The following is a 21153-nucleotide window of genomic DNA, read 5'->3' as shown; positions in this document are numbered from 1 at the left end:
AAAAATTAGGAAATACAGGGATCAACTTTTAAGGACTATGGAACATAGACATCTTGGATAGTAGAGGATTGTTTATCTTAGGATAGAGTGTTGTTAATTTAGGGAAGCTTTGAAGTAGAAATGAAAGAATTGTCATAATAAGAATTAAGCAGTGAGAGGAAAAGCTGGGCTGCAGCAGAACTGGAGCCTGCAGGCGCTCCAAGCTGTCAGCCTGAGCAGGCCGCCTGCAGGACAGAATGATGAAGATGGAGAAGCAGCGAGGGGATACTTTGTTTCAGCCCGAGTGTCAATAAAAGTCGAAAATACCAGAGTGTTGTAAGGCTGCCTTCCTTGCCGGGCTGTAGCTAAGTGGACAGTCCATTTCAGAGGCCCAAAGAACAAAGTGAGGTAAGCAGCTTTGCTTACCTGAAGTGTGGCATGCCTGTGGGAAGCTGAGAGAATAACAGGTAATGAACACCAGGTAATGAGCTGCCATTCAGGACAACACTAGGAGGCAGATGTGCAGTCCTTTCTGGGCCTCTTATCTTGATCAGATGTCAGGCTGATCAGCAGCAATCACCATTTTGTTGCCACCCTCCTCTCACTATGTCACTATGTGGGATGGAATGGCATTCTCACAGCGGCATCTGGCATTTCCTCCCTGCTTCTCTTTTCCCCACTTTTCACCCCAGACCCCCAGGGACCCTCTGGGCCAGCCTCATCCCCCACAGGGGTGTGCAACCACCAGGGCCACCTGCAGAGCCCCATTCCCACTCTGCTGCCTCCTTGGCCTTTTCCCACATCTGGGCCAGCCTGCTGTTGCCAGGTGTTGGAAACATGCACACAGCATAGCACACCGGTCATTGAGCAATTTGATGCAGGAGCCCCTGCTGAGCACGGCTCTCCACCCCGGCCCTTTTCCCACCGAGCTGTGGCTCCATTTCGCCTCCATCTGCTGGCATACCCACTGTGAGGGACTGCTCAGGGACTGGATGCTCCTTGAATGTTGCCCACAGGCCTGATTTCCACGCCTCTCCATTCCTCCTACCCCTAAGACTGCCTCAGCCGTCTGAACACAATTTTTCTTACTCTAATGGCTTCCTGTGCCTTACTTGATACTGTAAGCAGAAGTACACCGTTTTGATTGTCTTTCTTCTAGAATTAATAAAAATAAGTTGGAAATACTCCTAGATTTTGCCGATTAAAACTTGAGGCAAGTGCAAAAAGTAGAGAAGCTTTCTGTGCAGCTTTTCAGGTAATTTGAGGTCTCCTTCCTCTTCACTCACTTTCAGCATATCTGTTGATTTTCCTTTGCTCTCATCTTTGAAGCTTCATCCCTTGTCTATCGATCTGCAAAAATAGCCTGTAAACCCAAGGCAAATTTACTATCCTTTGTATTTTTCCTCCTCTGGAAAAGCTGAGGCTCGTGTGATCTTCTCCTGTCATCTAGACTTTGATTCCCATCTTGGCTCTGGCTAAGAGCAGAACAAATGTAATTTATTGCCCGCTAGTATGATCTGCTAGCAAAGGTCACATTTAGAGCTGAGCATGATGCTTCTCTCCCTCCGTTGAATACACATCTTTGTGTCAAGGCCTGGTGACTTCCAGGAGCACCTGGAAGCTACTGCCAAGGACAAAAGTCTCACTCTTGCTGGTTTTGACACTCATGGGTTGGTAGGATTTTGATCTACGTCGACAGTGATCTACAGGAACTGGATCCTTGACACCAAGTGCCTTCAAGCAACATTTCTAAGCAGAGTGGGCAATGAAGTCCAGATACTAATGAGTTGTGGTGTGTTTTAACTCTGTCTAACATATGGTACACTATCCCAAAACATGTTATTTTTGAGTGCTTCAGGCATTTAAAACTTAGGTTTATTCTTGTCAACACTTTTCTGTCCTCTCTTCAGAAATCTGCATGTCCAGCTACTAATTTCTTTCTCAGCTTGTTGAAAAGGTACCAGTCAGACAAGACTTGTTTCTTGACCCAGAGATGGGGCAAGCGCCACCGTTAGGCCGGACGTGGCATACACACGTGATCAGGGTCCAAGAAGAAAAAGGTTTGTTTGTTTTATTCTGCATGTTCTCCAGCTTATACACTCTTAACAAAGCGTGATCTCAAGTCACTAACTACATCACAATAACTTCTTCTATCCATTGGTGCAAAGCAATTAACGCCAATATAACTGGCAAAAGTTTTACAGAAATTTATAAGGCACGTATGCACATCTACTTCGGCACCTAGTCTAGCATACGCAAATTTTCCTGTATCTCTTCTAATGGGTTTCCATGCTGACGGCCTTGTCTTCTTCCTTGCTATGGATACACTCAAAAACCATCAACTGCTATTTCTTCCGTGAACTCGGCTTTGCTTGCAGGCCAGCTGTCAAGCCCCTCCATAGGTCAGCATGCACCCGCGTGCTCAAGGAGCAACTGCAGCCTGCAATAGTCCTGGAAATTTATTATCTTTGCTTCGTTTGCCATCTAAATGTCACTGAAGAAGTTAGGCTTTTCCAAACCAGCTAGGATGCCACCTAGAAGAAGCAGACTTGCTTTCAGTCAAAGCTTTTGGGACCAAGAGTCATGTTTGCTTGCATTGCTTGGATGCCGCTTGGATTGGCGCATTCTCTGAGTTCCCCTGGCATGCCTTGAGCCCTGCCTTTGTGAGTGAGGAGAATTTCCCAGGCTTTTCTTTTGCATCAGCTGTACAGAAGGTTGTCTTGCTGGGCACAAGAAAGCCACAGAGCAGCTGCCATTGTGAGGTCAAGCCAGAGGTGCCACGTCACAGTGCTGTCAGCACAGCGTTGTCCCGGTGCGCGCCAGGCCTGGTCGTCCAGAGCAGCTCTTCCGCTGGCTCCCTGCAGGAGGATCCTTGTGCTCAAGGAGCTCTCAGCAGACGGCCTGCACCCCGAGAGGAGTCTTGGCTTTCCCTTGGGTGGCACTCAGCGTGCAAACGCGCACAGCGCTGCCAAAATGATCGGGCAAGTCTGTGCCGCCGTTTGCACTGTCTTTTCTGTTGTCTATTCTGGCTACTACCTGACCCAGCTGACTCGTAAGTAAAGGTTTCTCCTGGGGCTGGCATCGCCCGACTTTTGCTTGGCTCTGCTCTTTATGCCGCACCAGTGGCCCAGTTTCTTTGGGAACAAAATGGCCATGAAGGTGCCACCGCTTTGGTCAATGTCCTGCCAGCAGCATCAGCTACAAAGGGGGCATCTGTACTGGGTGGCGCGTGCAGAGGATTTGCCATGCAACCTGCAGCGGTTGCCTTCCCTCCCCGGGAGAGTGCGCCGCAGCGGAGTCTGTCATTTATTTCCTCAGCTTGCTGCTTCAAGCAAGACAAGCTGCAAATTGCAGACTCTGAGGGCAGATCCTCAGAAGTACTTCTACCAACTCAGTGCTTCTCTCCAGGAGTGAAGGAAAGCACCTTTTGCTCCATATTCTGCCCCTCAGAGGCCTTGGCTGCATGACTTGAGCCTTTGATGCTGTGCCAAGACTGCAATTGCCTTGGCGATGCAGCACAAACTCCAGTGCAGGGAGGGTTTGCTGCTGAGCCCAGCAGCTGTTCCTGGGCTGCTTCAGCAGGGAGCTGCCACAGGGAAGGGACCCTTTGTGGAAGCTTTGCTGGGCTATCATCTTCAGCCAAGGGATGGGAATTAGGGCATGCAATTTGAAAGAATGTATATGGAAAATGCAGGAAAGGCAAGAGGGAAATGTAGCTTGAGCTGTTAGGCACAAGAGAAGCTCAAAGTTTTGAAGAGCAGCGGGCATTTCCAGCACCGTCTTCCTATTTCTCTCTTGGCAAAAGAGGCCCAACTGTAGACAGAGGCTCCTCTCGCGTCCATCTTGTTCTCTTGCTTGCTGTGGGAAAGAGCTGTTGCTCCTGGAGGCATGTTGGGAAAGGGAAATGCTCTGTGTTGGGACTGCCTTGTGTTGTGGGAGTGGCCAGCACAGGCACTTTTCTAAGGGCCTCTGGTTCCTTTTGCTTTGCTGGCTGCAGGTCACCTGACACGCGGATGGAGACAAGCCTGTCCTTTGGTGAGTGGCAAAGGAAGCTGTGACGTTGCTGGCGTGTGAGAATTGTGCAGCAATTCTGCCAGCTTGGCCTGTTGCAGCCGAGTGTGGAGTGCCGGCGTGGGAGGCTGAAGGAAAGGCCAGCTGCCCGGTGGCATCAGCAGTAGCAAAGGGAGCACTGGCTGTTTGCTGATTTTCCAGGGAAAAGCCTTTCAAGAGATGAAAGGCAAATGGGACAGCTCCAAGGCATCTTGCTGCTTCTAGGCAGCAGGGAAGCTCAAATGCACAGCAAGATGGAGTAGCAGCTCGTTCAGCCAGCTTCCTCGGGTTTGCGTGACTCAGAGGCCCACTTGTATCAAAGTCTATGATTTGCCCTTCTTCTGGGTCCTTTCCCAGCTCAATAGAAAGCAGCTCCTAGGGCACTGGCTTTTGCCCATCTCTCTCACTTCTGTCTGCCTGCAGGGCACAACAGCAGGGTCAGCAGCTCCTCTGGCTGCCTCTGTCATTGAGGAAGAGGATGAAGAGGAGCAAAGGAAGATGAAGCCTTCAGCCGCTGTCCCTTCACAGCCGGAACTTGCAGAGCCAGTAAGTGACAGCTGAGCTTGGCACTGCCTTTGGTGCAGGGCCAGGCTACCCATTTTGGAGCAGCCCTTGTTGCTCGTGGCTGAAGATGCTGGCGGCCGTGTGCCTGCTGTGACGTAGTGCGGCTTCAGGCAAGCCGGGGAGCCCTGGCCAATGGGTTCTGAAGTTTGACATTTAAGCTGGGATGCTGAGAGGGCGCCAGAGTGTCTCTTGGGATCAGACAGGAGGCAGCATTCAGTGACTCTCAGTGCAGGAGTCAGCCTCTTGTGCCCGTTGTCAGTGCAGGCTGCCGGTGGTCAGCGGACAGCGCGGCCCAAATTCACAGTTGACAGCCTTGCAGGGTACCTGGGAGACACTGGCCCCTGGAAGGGACCTGCTCTCTCCGTGGACTAATTAGCTTCAGGCTGTGCTTCACTTCCAGCCGGTCAGAGCAGAGTTTGGAGAGGAGAATCCTCGGCAGCCCTGCAGTGTAAAAGGGCGGGTGGGTCTGGGCAGGGCTGGAAAGGGGCTCCCAAGGGCCGCTCCCTAAAGGCTGCCATAGAGAAGGGAAATCCGTGAAACAGATGAGAGAAGGGACACGCTGCGGGCTTCTGAGCAGACTGTTGCATGCCAACTCCGGGCTGATTTCATTCCGGCCCAGGAAAAGACAGGAGGAGGAAAGCAGCAAGGCTCTGGGGTCCTGCTCTGATCTCTTTGTGGATCTTGGCAGCCCCATCGATACCTTGTTGCCAGTGTCTTGCAGAAAAGCTGAACAGGTGGAGCGTGGAGGTGGTCGGGAGGGGCTGGATCCAAGTAGCCTTTGGGCTTCTCCCGAAGGTGCCTTTGAGAAGGGGACATGGGAACTGTTCCAGATGGAGAGGCCTGGCCGTGGCTGGCAGCACCTTCCCAAGGCCTTGCTTTTGCTGTGCGCTTTGGGGGGGCATGTGTGCCAGCCACTCTTCTGACGGGCAATCCTTTCTTGTCCCAGTGCAAGACAGGCTCTGCCATTCAACCTGGTGCCGCCGGACCAGCATGGCCTGCAGCAGCCAGCTCAAGCCCCGCTGCCGGCACTTCCTGCAGCAGCGCAGCCCAGCAGCCCGAGATGAGGGAGGAGCAGGGCCTGAAGACACTGAGTACGTCCGTCCGGTGCATTTCTTGTCTGCCAGAGCAGGCTGTTGCGCGCGTGTCTGGGTGTAGGCTGCGCCAGATGCTGCCCTTCGGTCCCAGAGGCACTTAGGCCTCTCTGCAGAAGGTGTTGTTGTGCTCTGAGGCAGCGCGGCAGCGCTCAGGGAGTCCCTGCTGCCTGTGAGGGCGGCTGGGCCTGGCTTGGCCCTGCCTGGGCTGCCTTCTGGGCCAAAGACAAAAGCAGAGATTGTTTCTGCTTGAGCAGAAGGCTGGCACCTAGCAAGTGACTATTGCCCAGGGAGCTGTCTGGCCCCAGCTGTTTTCTGACTCTGGTTCTTACTCCTCCTCCGGCCCAGACACTTTGTGCCCCTGGCAGTGGACCTGCCAGTGATGGTGGGTGTGACTGCGGAGGCTGCAAAGGCCCTTGGTTACCTCTTAGGGCCCCCTTCTTAAGGGCTCATCATTTTGGCTTATCGCGTGGGATGCTGCTCTTGAAAGAAATCAAGGCCTTCTTGGAAAGGCCACCTGATGAAAGGTGGAGAAGATGGCCCTCCCACTTGCTGGTCTCAGCAGCTGGAAGCCAAGGGACCGCAAAGGGCCCAGAGCTGCGGGCAGTGGGGCTGCCTTTGGGACGCTCTGGGCAGCGGCGTCTCTGTGTGCGAGTGAGCGCCCTGCACTGCTTTTGTCTTTCAGGGAGCATGGTGAGTCCGGGCCGGCCTACAGGCAAATACACGGCATTTGAGGAACTCGGGCGAGGGTAAGCGTGACGTCAGCTCATTTTACAAAAGTGTGGGCCAGGTCTTTGGCTGGTGCAATATCAAGCGTGAAGTCAGGCAAGCTCCAAACATGGTCAGGCTCTGGCTTGACCTCGTGTCGCCTGCCTGGACTGCTCGGTCAGAGCAATGCAAAGGCCTCATTAAAGACAAGTTGATGCTGGCAGTGTCTTGCTTGCAGCAGTGAGGAGCAGGAGCTGGGAAAACCCCTGGCCCTGCAGCTTTGTGGCCTGAAAGAGCCCCTTGCCATGCAAGAAAGATCAGATTGTCCAGGACAGTCTTGTGACTCAAATTGTTCTCCCTTTTTTGACACACACATGCATGCACACCCGCACAAGGAGAGAGTTCCCCTTAGGTTCTGAAATGACCTGGCAGGGTGTGCGCCTTGGAGATTTCCAGCGGCCCTTGGTCTTCATGCTGCACCTTAGTGTTCCCTTGGACAGCCTGCCCCGCATGGCAGAGGGCTCCCGGGCTGACGTGCTGTTGGCCGAAGAGATGCTGCAGCCAGGCATTGTTTCTAAGGAAGGCGTCCAGGCAGCCAGGGGAGATCTGCTGCCTGGGCTTGCTTTCACTGCCAAAGGGATAAAGGTCTCTTTCTGCTGCTTTTGTCTTTCTAGAGGGTTTGGAGCTGTTTATAAAGCCCTTGACACCAGCAGCGGACAACAGGTAAAGTGCCAACAGCCCCATGCCATTTTGCAGCTCTGGAGCGCTTTGCCCGCTGCTGTGAGCTGTGCTTGGAGGTTTGGGTGGCAGCTCCATGTCTGCAGCAGAGGCTGTTCCTCTGAAATATAGTCTAGGCTCAGGGGGCAGAATGCATTTGGGATGGCTTTTGGTGCTTCTGCTAAGCTCTGCTGTCTAGTGACAAGGCACTTTGGCCCAGCGTGCTGCCTCATTGCAGCAGCACTCGCTCCGTGCTCCTTGTGATCTCGAGCAGGGTGCGTCTTCTCAAGGTACCGGTGGCCAATGTCATTGCAGGTGGCAATCAAGATCATGTCACTCGAGGAGGAGATGTCCGAGGAGCTGGCTGCCAATGAAATCCTGGCCATGAGGGACAACAGGAGTCCCAATATCGTTACCTACTTAGACAGGTTGGCATATTCTGGTGTCAATGTAGCTTTAGCTGGTGCAAGCGCAAAGAGACGATGCCCTTTGGTCGCTGGCAGAGAACAGAGCTGGGGATGATTTCTCTGCTGGTCTCCAGAGCGCGGGAGGAGGTGGAGCTGGTGTTCAATAGTCTCTTGTGGCACATGTAGCTTGGAGAGCAGCTGCAAAAACCTGTCTCAGGCCCTGGGGTGACGGAGGCTGTGCCCATTCTGTTTCTCCATGCCGTGGTTTTCTTCTTTCAGCTACCTGGTGGATGCGGAGCTCTGGCTGGCCATGGAGTTCATGGACGGCGGCACCTTGTTTGATGTGCTGAGGGCAGTGTACCTGGAGGAAGGACAGATAGGCGCTGTCTGTCGGGAGGTGAGGGATGCCGCTTGTGCTTGCCCAAGACTGCCCGGATGCTGCTTGTCAGCTGGAGCTTAAGGAGAGCCGAGATTTCTTGCTCTCACCTTTCTTTTGCTGCTGCTGCTGCTGCTGCTGTCACACCACACAGGAGAAGAAAGAGCATGGGAAGTGTACTGCCTGCCGGTGCCCTCGCACTCCTCAGGCTCTGTTCTTGCACTCTTCCATCCTGTCTGTCCTCTGGCCTTGGTGCTCACTCACTGGCTCAATTTCTCTTTCTTCCTCTTCTCAGCTTTGCCTGGGAATGTTTGCCTGGAGCCTGTCTGTCTGTCCTACATTGCTTGCCACTGGAAGGCAGCATGCGGCTGGCAGAATTTCAAGCTAAGGGCAAAGAGCTGTCCTCAGCTTCAAAGGATAGCATTGCAGCCTGGATGGCGATGCATTCAAAGGTCAACAGCTCAAAGGTGCTGCTGTCACCAGCAGCTTCCTCTTCTGCTGCCACTAGGCTTCCCCAAAATTCTTGGCCCTGCCGCCTCCCAGCCAAAGGTGGCGCGCTTCCTACCCAAGGCCGGTGGAACTTTTGGGAGCCCGGATGCCTTTGCTTGGAAATCTAGAAAAAACTTCCAAGAGTGTTGAAGCAGCAAGCTCTTCATGGTGACAGCAGCGTGATGTTTCGCCCTCGCTCACAATTCCCTGAGAAAGCCGCCAATCCCGTTGAGCTCTTTCCTTGCGGGTGGGATGAAATCAGATCCTGCACGTTAACTTTCCCTCCCTCCTTTTCCTCTCTCAGTGCCTGCAAGGACTGCATTTCCTTCATTCCCGCCAAGTCATCCACAGAGACATCAAAAGTTGCAACGTCCTGGTGGGCACGGACGGATCCGTCAAGTTGGGTGGGTATCCCTGCTGGCACCAGCATGTCCAGCATATGCCGTGCGCTTGCATTTTGGTGACGGCCACTGGGGCAGAAGCGCGGCTTGGCCAGTGCGTGAATCGTCAGGGTGTTTTTGAAGCGGCCGATGCCTTATTTGCCTGGCTCCAGGCCCGTGGAAGGAGAGCTCAGCTGCTTTTTCAGTTAGATTCAGCATGGCCTGGTCAGGGCAATGGCTTTGGCCACTTTGCCAGTGGTAGCTGGCTTTGACAGGCTTTGTTTTTGTCCTCAGGTGACTTTGGCCTCTGTGCTCAGCTCAGCCCTGAGCACAGCAAGCGCAGCTCCAGCGTCGGCACTCCCAGCTGGATGGCACCGGAGGTGGTGAGAGGAGAAGCCTACGGCCCCAAAGTGGACATCTGGTCCCTGGGGATCATGGGGCTGGAAATGGTGGAAGGGGAAGCTCCTTACCAGCGGGAAGCCCGTCTCCGGGTAAGGTGCAGCTTAGCAAGAGGGCTCTGTGTGGAGAGAGCTGTGTGTGGCTAGCAAAGGAGCAGGTGGAGTGTCCTCTTGCATCCATGTGCTGTAGGTTTTTGAACTGCTAGAAAGGAACGGGCCCCCAAAACTGCAGAACCCCAGGCACCACTCGGCTCTCCTGCGCGACTTCCTCCGCTGCTGCCTGCAGGCAGATGAGGACAGGCGCTGGTCTGCCCAGGAGCTCCTACAGGTAAGAAAAAGCAAAGGGGCAAAAAGCCCTGGCAGCTGAGGACACCTGCATGAAGGGATGAGGAGGAGGAGGAGTGTGGGCCACGTGGCACAGAAAGCTGCCAGGACAGGAAGGCGCAGGGGGACATGCTGCCCTCGGTGCTCTTTGTGTGTCTTGCTGGTAGCCAGGGAATCCTGCTTGAGCCTGCAAGGATGTGATCCTGGAAAGTAAGAGTTCCTTTCTTTGTTCTTTTTCCTCTGGGCAGCATCCCTTCGTGACCTCAGGCGATCCTGCCTCCAGCCTGGCTGCTCTGATCATCTCAGCCAAGCGAGTGCAGGAAGACTGGAGAGGAGACACCTGCGCCTGAGGAGGCCCTGATGCCCCGCCAGCCAAGAGGAGGGAAAAGGGGATGTGTCATCTTTAGGCAGAGCTTCAGCCATCCCCCGAGTTTGAAGAGGAGCTGTGCCGTAGCTAGGAAACATGATAGTGTAGATATTTGCTCAGTTGAGCTGTTAGGTTAGCTGTTAGGTTAGGTTGGGTTAGGTCAGCATAGGTTGGATTAGATTAGGTTAGGTTAGGTTAGGTTAGGTTAGGTTAGGTTAGGTTAGGTTAGGTTAGGTTAGGTTAGGTTAGGTTAGGTTAGATATGTTGTTAGGTTCAATTGAAAGCTCTGTTGTTTTTCTTTCTGCAAAAGGTGAAAATTTAAAAAAATTAGGAAATACAGGGATCAACATTTAAGGACTATGGAACATAGACATCTTGGATAGTAGAGGATTGTTTATCTTAGGATAGAGTGTTGTTAATTTAGGGAAGCTTTGAAGTAGAAATGAAAGAATTGTCATAATAAGAATTAAGCAGTGAGAGGAAAAGCTGGGCTGCAGCAGAACTGGAGCCTGCAGGCGCTCCAAGCTGTCAGCCTGAGCAGGCCACCTGCAGGACAGAATGATGAAGATGAAGAAGCAGCGAGGGGATACTTTGTTTCAGCCCGAGTGTCAATAAAAGTCGAAAATACCAGAGTGTTGTAAGGCTGCCTTCCTTGCCGGGCTGTAGCTAAGTGGACAGTCCATTTCAGAGGCCCAAAGAACAAAGTGAGGTAAGCAGCTTTGCTTACCTGAAGTGTGGCATGCCTGTGGGAAGCTGAGAGACCTACAGGTAATGAACACCAGGTAATGAGCTGCCATTCAGGACAACACTAGGAGGCAGATGTGCAGTCCTTTCTGGGCCTCTTGTCTTGATCAGATGTCAGGCTGATCAGCAGCAATCACCATTTTGTTGCCACCCTCCTCTCACTATGTCACTATGTGGGATGGAATGGCATTCTCACAGCGGCATCTGGCATTTCCTCCCTGCTTCTCTTTTCCCCACTTTTCACCCCAGACCCCCAGGGACCCTCTGGGCCAGCCTCATCCCCCACAGGGGTGTGCAACCACCAGGGCCACCTGCAGAGCCCCATTCCCACTCTGCTGCCTCCTTGGCCTTTTCCCACATCTGGGCCAGCCTGCTGTTGCCAGGTGTTGGAGACATGCACACAGCATAGCACACCTGTCATTGAGCAATTTGATGCAGGAGCCCCTGCTGAGCACGGCTCTCCACCCCGGCCCTTTTCCCACCGAGCTGTGGCTCCATTTCGCCTCCATCTGCTGGCATACCCACTGTGAGGGACTGCTCAGGGACTGGATGCTCCTTGAATGTTGCTCACAGGCCTGATTTCCACGCCTCTCCATTCCTCCTACCCCTAAGACTGCCTCAGCCGTCTGAACACAATTTTTCTTACTCTAATGGCTTCCTGTGCCTTACTTGATACTGTAAGCAGAAGTACACCGTTTTGATTGTCTTTCTTCTAGAATTAATAAAAATAAGTTTGAAATACTCCTAGATTTTGCCGATTAAAACTTGAGGCAAGTGCAAAAAGTAGAGAAGCTTTCTGTGCAGCTTTTCAGGTAATTTGAGGTCTCCTTCCTCTTCACTCACTTTCAGCATATCTGTTGATTTTCCTTTGCTTTCATCTTTGAAGCTTCATCCCTTGTCTATCGATCTGCAAAAATAGCCTGTAAACCCAAGGCAAATTTACTATCCTTTGTATTTTTCCTCCTCTGGAAAAGCTGAGGCTCGTGTGATCTTCTCCTGTCATCTAGACTTTGATTCCCATCTTGGCTCTGGCTAAGAGCAGAACAAATGTAATTTATTGCCCGCTAGTATGATCTGCTAGCAAAGGTCACATTTAGAGCTGAGCATGATGCTTCTCTCCCTCCGTTGAATACACATCTTTGTGTCAAGGCCTGGTGACTTCCAGGAGCACCTGGAAGCTACTGCCAAGGACAAAAGTCTCACTCTTGCTGGTTTTGACACTCATGGGTTGGTAGGATTTTGATCTACGTCGACAGTGATCTACAGGAACTGGATCCTTGACACCAAGTGCCTTCAAGCAACATTTCTAAGCAGAGTGGGCAATGAAGTCCAGATACTAATGAGTTGTGGTGTGTTTTAACTCTGTCTAACATATGGTACACTATCCCAAAACATGTTATTTTTGAGTGCTTCAGGCATTTAAAACTTAGGTTTATTCTTGTCAACACTTTTCTGTCCTCTCTTCAGAAATCTGCATGTCCAGCTACTAATTTCTTTCTCAGCTTGTTGAAAAGGTACCAGTCAGACAAGACTTCTTTCTTGACCCAGAGATGGGGCAAGCGCCACCGTTAGGCCGGACGTGGCATACACACGTGATCAGGGTCCAAGAAGAAAAAGGTTTGTTTGTTTTATTCTGCATGTTCTCCAGCTTATACACTCTTAACAAAGCGTGATCTCAAGTCACTAACTACATCACAATAACTTCTTCTATCCATTGGTGCAAAGCAATTAACGTCAATATAACTGGCAAAAGTTTTACAGAAATTTATAAGGCACGTATGCACATCTACTTCGGCACCTAGTCTAGCATACGCAAATTTTCCTGTATCTCTTCTAATGGGTTTCCATGCTGACGGCCTTGTCTTCTTCCTTGCTATGGATACACTCAAAAACCATCAACTGCTATTTCTTCCGTGAACTCGGCTTTGCTTGAAGGCCAGCTGTCAAGCCCCTCCATAGGTCAGCATGCACCCGCGTGCTCAAGGAGCAACTGCAGCCTGCAATAGTCCTGGAAATTTATTATCTTTGCTTCGTTTGCCATCTAAATGTCACTGAAGAAGTTAGGCTTTTCCAAACCAGCTAGGATGCCACCTAGAAGAAGCAGACTTGCTTTCAGTCAAAGCTTTTGGGACCAAGAGTCATGTTTGCTTGCATTGCTTGGATGCCGCTTGGATTGGCGCATTCTCTGAGTTCCCCTGGCATGCCTTGAGCCCTGCCTTTGTGAGTGAGGAGAATTTCCCAGGCTTTTCTTTTGCATCAGCTGTACAGAAGGTTGTCTTGCTGGGCACAAGAAAGCCACAGAGCAGCTGCCATTGTGAGGTCAAGCCAGAGGTGCTACGTCACAGTGCTGTCAGCACAGCGTTGTCCCGGTGCGCGCCAGGCCTGGTCGTCCAGAGCAGCTCTTCTGCTGGCTCCCTGCAGGAGGATCCTTGTGCGCAGGACGGCCTGCACCCCGAGAGGAGTCTTGGCTTTCCCTTGGGTGGCACTCAGCGTGCAAACGCGCACAGCGCTGCCAAAATGATCGGGCAAGTCTGTGCCGCCGTTTGCACCGTCTTTTCTGTTGTCTATTCTGGCTACTACCTGACCCAGCTGACTCGTAAGTAAAGGTTTCTCCTGGGGCTGGCATCGCCCGACTTTTGCTTGGCTCTGCTCTTTATGCCGCACCAGTGGCCCAGTTTCTTTGGGAACAAAATGGCCATGAAGGTGCCACCGCTTTGGTCAATGTCCTGCCAGCAGCATCAGCTACAAAGGGGGCATCTGTACTGGGTGGCGCGTGCAGAGTATTTGCCATGCAAACTGCAGCGGTTGCCTCCCCTCCCCGGGAGAGTGCGCTGCAGCGGAGTCTGTCATTTATTTCCTCAGCTTGCTGCTTCAAGCAAGACAAGCTGCAAATTGCAGACTCTGAGGGCAGATCCTCAGAAGTACTTCTACCAACTCAGTGCTTCTCTCCAGGAGTGAAGGAAAGCACCTTTTGCTCCATATTCTGCCCCTCAGAGGCCTTGGCTGCATGACTTGAGCCTTTGATGCTGTGCCAAGACTGCGATTGCCTTGGCGATGCAGCACAAACTCCAGTGCAGGGAGGGTTTGCTGCTGAGCCCAGCAGCTGTTCCTGGGCTGCTTCAGCAGGGAGCTGCCACAGGGAAGGGACCCTTTGTGGAAGCTTTGCTGGGCTATCATCTTCAGCCAAGGGATGGGAATTAGGGCATGCAATTTGAAAGAATGTATATGGAAAATGCAGGAAAGGCAAGAGGGAAATGTAGCTTGAGCTGTTAGGCACAAGAGAAGCTCAAAGTTTTGAAGAGCAGCGGGCATTTCCAGCACCGTCTTCCTATTTCTCTCTTGGCAAAAGAGGCCCAACTGTAGACAGAGGCTCCTCTCGCGTCCATCTTGTTCTCTTGCTTGCTGTGGGAAAGAGCTGTTGCTCCTGGAGGCATGTTGGGAAAGGGAAATGCTCTGTGTTGGGACTGCCTTGTGTTGTGGGAGTGGCCAGCACAGGCACTTTTCTAAGGGCCTCTGGTTCCTTTTGCTTTGCTGGCTGCAGGTCACCTGACACGCGGATGGAGACAAGCCTGTCCTTTGGTGAGTGGCAAAGGAAGCTGTGACGTTGCTGGCGTGTGAGAATTGTGCAGCAATTCTGCCAGCTTGGCCTGTTGCAGCCGAGTGTGGAGTGCCGGCGTGGGAGGCTGAAGGAAAGGCAGGCTGCCCGGTGGCATCAGCAGTAGCAAAGGGAGCACTGGCTGTTTGCTGATTTTCCAGGGAAAAGCCTTTCAAGAGATGAAAGGCAAATGGGACAGCTCCAAGGCATCTTGCTGCTTCTAGGCAGCAGGGAAGCTCAAATGCACAGCAAGATGGAGTAGCAGCTCGTTCAGCCAGCTTCCTCGGGTTTGCGTGACTCAGAGGCCCACTTGTATCAAAGTCTATGATTTGCCCTTCTTCTGGGTCCTTTCCCAGCTCAATAGAAAGCAGCTCCTAGGGCACTGGCTTTTGCCCATCTCTCTCACTTCTGTCTGCCTGCAGGGCACAACAGCAGGGTCAGCAGCTCCTCTGGCTGCCTCTGCCATTGAGGAAGAGGATGAAGAGGAGCAAAGGAAGATGAAGCCTTCAGCCGCTGTCCCTTCACAGCCGGAACTTGCAGAGCCAGTAAGTGACAGCTGAGCTTGGCACTGCCTTTGGTGCAGGGCCAGGCTACCCATTTTGGAGCAGCCCTTGTTGCTCGTGGCTGAAGATGCTGGCGGCCGTGTGCCTGCTGTGACGTAGTGCGGCTTCAGGCAAGCCGGGGAGCCCTGGCCAATGGGTTCTGAAGTTTGACATTTAAGCTGGGATGCTGAGAGGGCGCCAGAGTGTCTCTTGGGATCAGACAGGAGGCAGCATTCAGTGACTCTCAGTGCAGGAGTCAGCCTCTTGTGCCCGTTGTCAGTGCAGGCTGCCGGTGGTCAGCGGACAGCGCGGCCCAAATTCACAGTTGACAGCCTTGCAGGGTACCTGGGAGACACTGGCCCCTGGAAGGGACCTGCTCTCTCCGTGGACTAATTAGCTTCAGGCTGTGCTTCACTTCCAGCCGGTCAGAGCAGAGTTTGGAGAGGAGAATCCTCGGCAGCCCTGCAGTGTAAAAGGGCGGGTGGGTCTGGGCAGGGCTGGAAAGGGGCTCCCAAGGGCCGCTCCCTAAAGGCTGCCATAGAGAAGGGAAATCCGTGAAACAGATGAGAGAAGGGACACGCTGCGGGCTTCTGAGCAGACTGTTGCATGCCAACTCCGGGCTGATTTCATTCCGGCCCAGGAAAAGACAGGAGGAGGAAAGCAGCAAGGCTCTGGGGTCCTGCTCTGATCTCTTTGTGGATCTTGGCAGCCCCATCGATACCTTGTTGCCAGTGTCTTGCAGAAAAGCTGAACAGGTGGAGCGTGGAGGTGGTCGGGAGGGGCTGGATCCAAGTAGCCTTTGGGCTTCTCCCGAAGGTGCCTTTGAGAAGGGGACATGGGAACTGTTCCAGATGGAGAGGCCTGGCCGTGGCTGGCAGCACCTTCCCAAGGCCTTGCTTTTGCTGTGCGCTTTGGGGGGGCATGTGTGCCAGCCACTCTTCTGACGGGCAATCCTTTCTTGTCCCAGTGCAAGACAGGCTCTGCCATTCAACCTGGTGCCGCCGGACCAGCATGGCCTGCAGCAGCCAGCTCAAGCCCCGCTGCCGGCACTTCCTGCAGCAGCGCAGCCCAGCAGCCCGAGATGAGGGAGGAGCAGGGCCTGAAGACACTGAGTACGTCCGTCCGGTGCATTTCTTGTCTGCCAGAGCAGGCTGTTGCGCGCGTGTCTGGGTGTAGGCTGCGCCAGATGCTGCCCTTCGGTCCCAGAGGCACTTAGGCCTCTCTGCAGAAGGTGTTGTTGTGCTCTGAGGCAGCGCGGCAGCGCTCAGGGAGTCCCTGCTGCCTGTGAGGGCGGCTGGGCCTGGCTTGGCCCTGCCTGGGCTGCCTTCTGGGCCAAAGACAAAAGCAGAGATTGTTTCTGCTTGAGCAGAAGGCTGGCACCTAGCAAGTGACTATTGCCCAGGGAGCTGTCTGGCCCCAGCTGTTTTCTGACTCTGGTTCTTACTCCTCCTCCGGCCCAGACACTTTGTGCCCCTGGCAGTGGACCTGCCAGTGATGGTGGGTGTGACTGCGGAGGCTGCAAAGGCCCTTGGTTACCTCTTAGGGCCCCCTTCTTAAGGGCTCATCATTTTGGCTTATCGCGTGGGATGCTGCTCTTGAAAGAAATCAAGGCCTTCTTGGAAAGGCCACCTGATGAAAGGTGGAGAAGATGGCCCTCCCACTTGCTGGTCTCAGCAGCTGGAAGCCAAGGGACCGCAAAGGGCCCAGAGCTGCGGGCAGTGGGGCTGCCTTTGGGACGCTCTGGGCAGCGGCGTCTCTGTGTGCGAGTGAGCGCCCTGCACTGCTTTTGTCTTTCAGGGAGCATGGTGAGTCCGGGCCGGCCTACAGGCAAATACACGGCATTTGAGGAACTCGGGCGAGGGTAAGCGTGACGTCAGCTCATTTTACAAAAGTGTGGGCCAGGTCTTTGGCTGGTGCAATATCAAGCGTGAAGTCAGGCAAGCTCCAAACATGGTCAGGCTCTGGCTTGACCTCGTGTCGCCTGCCTGGACTGCTCGGTCAGAGCAATGCAAAGGCCTCATTAAAGACAAGTTGATGCTGGCAGTGTCTTGCTTGCAGCAGTGAGGAGCAGGAGCTGGGAAAACCCCTGGCCCTGCAGCTTTGTGGCCTGAAAGAGCCCCTTGCCATGCAAGAAAGATCAGATTGTCCAGGACAGTCTTGTGACTCAAATTGTTCTCCCTTTTTTGACACACACATGCATGCACACCCGCACAAGGAGAGAGTTCCCCTTAGGTTCTGAAATGACCTGGCAGGGTGTGCGCCTTGGAGATTTCCAGCGGCCCTTGGTCTTCATGCTGCACCTTAGTGTTCCCTTGGACAGCCTGCCCCGCATGGCAGAGGGCTCCCGGGCTGACGTGCTGTTGGCCGAAGAGATGCTGCAGCCAGGCATTGTTTCTAAGGAAGGCGTCCAGGCAGCCAGGGGAGATCTGCTGCCTGGGCTTGCTTTCACTGCCAAAGGGATAAAGGTCTCTTTCTGCTGCTTTTGTCTTTCTAGAGGGTTTGGAGCTGTTTATAAAGCCCTTGACACCAGCAGCGGACAACAGGTAAAGTGCCAACAGCCCCATGCCATTTTGCAGCTCTGGAGCGCTTTGCCCGCTGCTGTGAGCTGTGCTTGGAGGTTTGGGTGGCAGCTCCATGTCTGCAGCAGAGGCTGTTCCTCTGAAATATAGTCTAGGCTCAGGGGGCAGAATGCATTTGGGATGGCTTTTGGTGCTTCTGCTAAGCTCTGCTGTCTAGTGACAAGGCACTTTGGCCCAGCGTGCTGCCTCATTGCAGCAGCACTCGCTCCGTGCTCCTTGTGATCTCGAGCAGGGTGCGTCTTCTCAAGGTACCGGTGGCCAATGTCATTGCAGGTGGCAATCAAGATCATGTCACTCGAGGAGGAGATGTCCGAGGAGCTGGCTGCCAATGAAATCCTGGCCATGAGGGACAACAGGAGTCCCAATATCGTTACCTACTTAGACAGGTTGGCATATTCTGGTGTCAATGTAGCTTTAGCTGGTGCAAGCGCAAAGAGACGATGCCCTTTGGTCGCTGGCAGAGAACAGAGCTGGGGATGATTTCTCTGCTGGTCTCCAGAGCGCGGGAGGAGGTGGAGCTGGTGTTCAATAGTCTCTTGTGGCACATGTAGCTTGGAGAGCAGCTGCAAAAACCTGTCTCAGGCCCTGGGGTGACGGAGGCTGTGCCCATTCTGTTTCTCCATGCCGTGGTTTTCTTCTTTCAGCTACCTGGTGGATGCGGAGCTCTGGCTGGCCATGGAGTTCATGGACGGCGGCACCTTGTTTGATGTGCTGAGGGCAGTGTACCTGGAGGAAGGACAGATAGGCGCTGTCTGTCGGGAGGTGAGGGATGCCGCTTGTGCTTGCCCAAGACTGCCCGGATGCTGCTTGTCAGCTGGAGCTTAAGGAGAGCCGAGATTTCTTGCTCTCACCTTTCTTTTGCTGCTGCTGCTGCTGCTGCTGTCACACCACACAGGAGAAGAAAGAGCATGGGAAGTGTACTGCCTGCCGGTGCCCTCGCACTCCTCAGGCTCTGTTCTTGCACTCTTCCATCCTGTCTGTCCTCTGGCCTTGGTGCTCACTCACTGGCTCAATTTCTCTTTCTTCCTCTTCTCAGCTTTGCCTGGGAATGTTTGCCTGGAGCCTGTCTGTCTGTCCTACATTGCTTGCCACTGGAAGGCAGCATGCGGCTGGCAGAATTTCAAGCTAAGGGCAAAGAGCTGTCCTCAGCTTCAAAGGATAGCATTGCAGCCTGGATGGCGATGCATTCAAAGGTCAACAGCTCAAAGGTGCTGCTGTCACCAGCAGCTTCCTCTTCTGCTGCCACTAGGCTTCCCCAAAATTCTTGGCCCTGCCGCCTCCCAGCCAAAGGTGGCGCGCTTCCTACCCAAGGCCGGTGGAACTTTTGGGAGCCCGGATGCCTTTGCTTGGAAATCTAGAAAAAACTTCCAAGAGTGTTGAAGCAGCAAGCTCTTCATGGTGACAGCAGCGTGATGTTTCGCCCTCGCTCACAATTCCCTGAGAAAGCCGCCAATCCCGTTGAGCTCTTTCCTTGCGGGTGGGATGAAATCAGATCCTGCACGTTAACTTTCCCTCCCTCCTTTTCCTCTCTCAGTGCCTGCAAGGACTGCATTTCCTTCATTCCCGCCAAGTCATCCACAGAGACATCAAAAGTTGCAACGTCCTGGTGGGCACGGACGGATCCGTCAAGTTGGGTGGGTATCCCTGCTGGCACCAGCATGTCCAGCATATGCCGTGCGCTTGCATTTTGGTGACGGCCACTGGAGCAGAAGCGCGGCTTGGCCAGTACGTGAATCGTCAGGGTGTTTTTGAAGCGGCCGATGCCTTATTTGCCTGGCTCCAGGCACGTGGAAGGAGAGCTCAGCTGCTTTTTCAGTTAGATTCAGCATGGCCTGGTCAGGGCAATGGCTTTGGCCACTTTGCCAGTGGTAGCTGGCTTTGACAGGCTTTGTTTTTGTCCTCAGGTGACTTTGGCCTCTGTGCTCAGCTCAGCCCTGAGCACAGCAAGCGCAGCTCCAGCGTCGGCACTCCCAGCTGGATGGCACCGGAGGTGGTGAGAGGAGAAGCCTACGGCCCCAAAGTGGACATCTGGTCCCTGGGGATCATGGGGCTGGAAATGGTGGAAGGGGAAGCTCCTTACCAGCGGGAAGCCCGTCTCCGGGTAAGGTGCAGCTTAGCAAGAGGGCTCTGTGTGGAGAGAGCTGTGTGTGGCTAGCAAAGGAGCAGGTGGAGTGTCCTCTTGCATCCATGTGCTGTAGGTTTTTGAACTGCTAGAAAGGAACGGGCCCCCAAAACTGCAGAACCCCAGGCACCACTCGGCTCTCCTGCGCGACTTCCTCCGCTGCTGCCTGCAGGCAGATGAGGACAGGCGCTGGTCTGCCCAGGAGCTCCTACAGGTAAGAAAAAGCAAAGGGGCAAAAAGCCCTGGCAGCTGAGGACACCTGCATGAAGGGATGAGGAGGAGGAGGAGTGTGGGCCACGTGGCACAGAAAGCTGCCAGGACAGGAAGGCGCAGGGGGACATGCTGCCCTCGGTGCTCTTTGTGTGTCTTGCTGGTAGCCAGGGAATCCTGCTTGAGCCTGCAAGGATGTGATCCTGGAAAGTAAGAGTTCCTTTCTTTGTTCTTTTTCCTCTGGGCAGCATCCCTTCGTGACCTCAGGCGATCCTGCCTCCAGCCTGGCTGCTCTGATCATCTCAGCCAAGCGAGTGCAGGAAGACTGGAGAGGAGACACCTGCGCCTGAGGAGGCCCTGATGCCCCGCCAGCCAAGAGGAGGGAAAAGGGGATGTGTCATCTTTAGGCAGAGCTTCAGCCATCCCCCGAGTTTGAAGAGGAGCTGTGCCGTAGCTAGGAAACATGATAGTGTAGATATTTGCTCAGTTGAGCTGTTAGGTTAGCTGTTAGGTTAGGTTGGGTTAGGTCAGCATAGGTTGGATTAGATTAGGTTAGGTTAGGTTAGGTTAGGTTAGGTTAGGTTAGGTTAGGTTAGGTTAGGTTAGGTTAGGTTAGATATGTTGTTAGGTTCAATTGAAAGCTCTGTTGTTTTTCTTTCTGCAAAAGGTGAAAATTTAAAAAAATTAGGAAATACAGGGATCAACATTTAAGGACTATGGAACATAGACATCTTGGATAGTAGAGGATTGTTTATCTTAGGATAGAGTGTTGTTAATTTAGGGAAGCTTTGAAGTAGAAATGAAAGAATTGTCATAATAAGAATTAAGCAGTGAGAGGAAAAGCTGGGCTGCAGCAGAACTGGAGCCTGCAGGCGCTCCAAGCTGTCAGCCTGAGCAGGCCACCTGCAGGACAGAATGATGAAGATGAAGAAGCAGCGAGGGGATACTTTGTTTCAGCCCGAGTGTCAATAAAAGTCGAAAATACCAGAGTGTTGTAAGGCTGCCTTCCTTGCCGGGCTGTAGCTAAGTGGACAGTCCATTTCAGAGGCCCAAAGAACAAAGTGAGGTAAGCAGCTTTGCTTACCTGAAGTGTGGCATGCCTGTGGGAAGCTGAGAGACCTACAGGTAATGAACACCAGGTAATGAGCTGCCATTCAGGACAACACTAGGAGGCAGATGTGCAGTCCTTTCTGGGCCTCTTGTCTTGATCAGATGTCAGGCTGATCAGCAGCAATCACCATTTTGTTGCCACCCTCCTCTCACTATGTCACTATGTGGGATGGAATGGCATTCTCACAGCGGCATCTGGCATTTCCTCCCTGCTTCTCTTTTCCCCACTTTTCACCCCAGACCCCCAGGGACCCTCTGGGCCAGCCTCATCCCCCACAGGGGTGTGCAACCACCAGGGCCACCTGCAGAGCCCCATTCCCACTCTGCTGCCTCCTTGGCCTTTTCCCACATCTGGGCCAGCCTGCTGTTGCCAGGTGTTGGAGACATGCACACAGCATAGC

The 21153-nt window shown here is 53.3% G+C and overlaps 2 protein-coding genes across 2 annotated transcripts; both read left to right on the top strand.

Moving 5' to 3' along the window:
- Positions 1 to 2952: 2952 nt before the first annotated feature.
- On the top strand, positions 2953 to 9833 carry LOC134432272 (serine/threonine-protein kinase PAK 3-like). Its single transcript, XM_063180806.1, has 13 exons — positions 2953 to 3031; positions 3977 to 4014; positions 4453 to 4579; positions 4639 to 4650; positions 5550 to 5684; positions 6370 to 6433; positions 7067 to 7115; positions 7425 to 7537; positions 7796 to 7913; positions 8686 to 8785; positions 9056 to 9252; positions 9350 to 9487; positions 9732 to 9833. Exons 1-13 carry the CDS (start codon positions 2953 to 2955, stop codon positions 9831 to 9833), a joined length of 1272 nt encoding a protein of 423 aa, XP_063036876.1.
- Positions 9834 to 13111: 3278 nt separating this feature from the next.
- Positions 13112 to 19992, top strand: LOC134432186 (serine/threonine-protein kinase PAK 3-like). The gene is made up of 13 exons (XM_063180689.1): positions 13112 to 13190; positions 14136 to 14173; positions 14612 to 14738; positions 14798 to 14809; positions 15709 to 15843; positions 16529 to 16592; positions 17226 to 17274; positions 17584 to 17696; positions 17955 to 18072; positions 18845 to 18944; positions 19215 to 19411; positions 19509 to 19646; positions 19891 to 19992. Exons 1-13 carry the CDS (start codon positions 13112 to 13114, stop codon positions 19990 to 19992), a joined length of 1272 nt encoding a protein of 423 aa, XP_063036759.1.
- The last annotated feature ends 1161 nt before the right edge of the window (positions 19993 to 21153 follow it).

This window comes from Melospiza melodia, chromosome Z (genome assembly GCF_035770615.1).
Source record: "Melospiza melodia melodia isolate bMelMel2 chromosome Z, bMelMel2.pri, whole genome shotgun sequence".
NCBI lineage: Eukaryota > Metazoa > Chordata > Aves > Passeriformes > Passerellidae > Melospiza > Melospiza melodia.
This window is presented reverse-complemented; position numbering and strand designations above follow the sequence as displayed.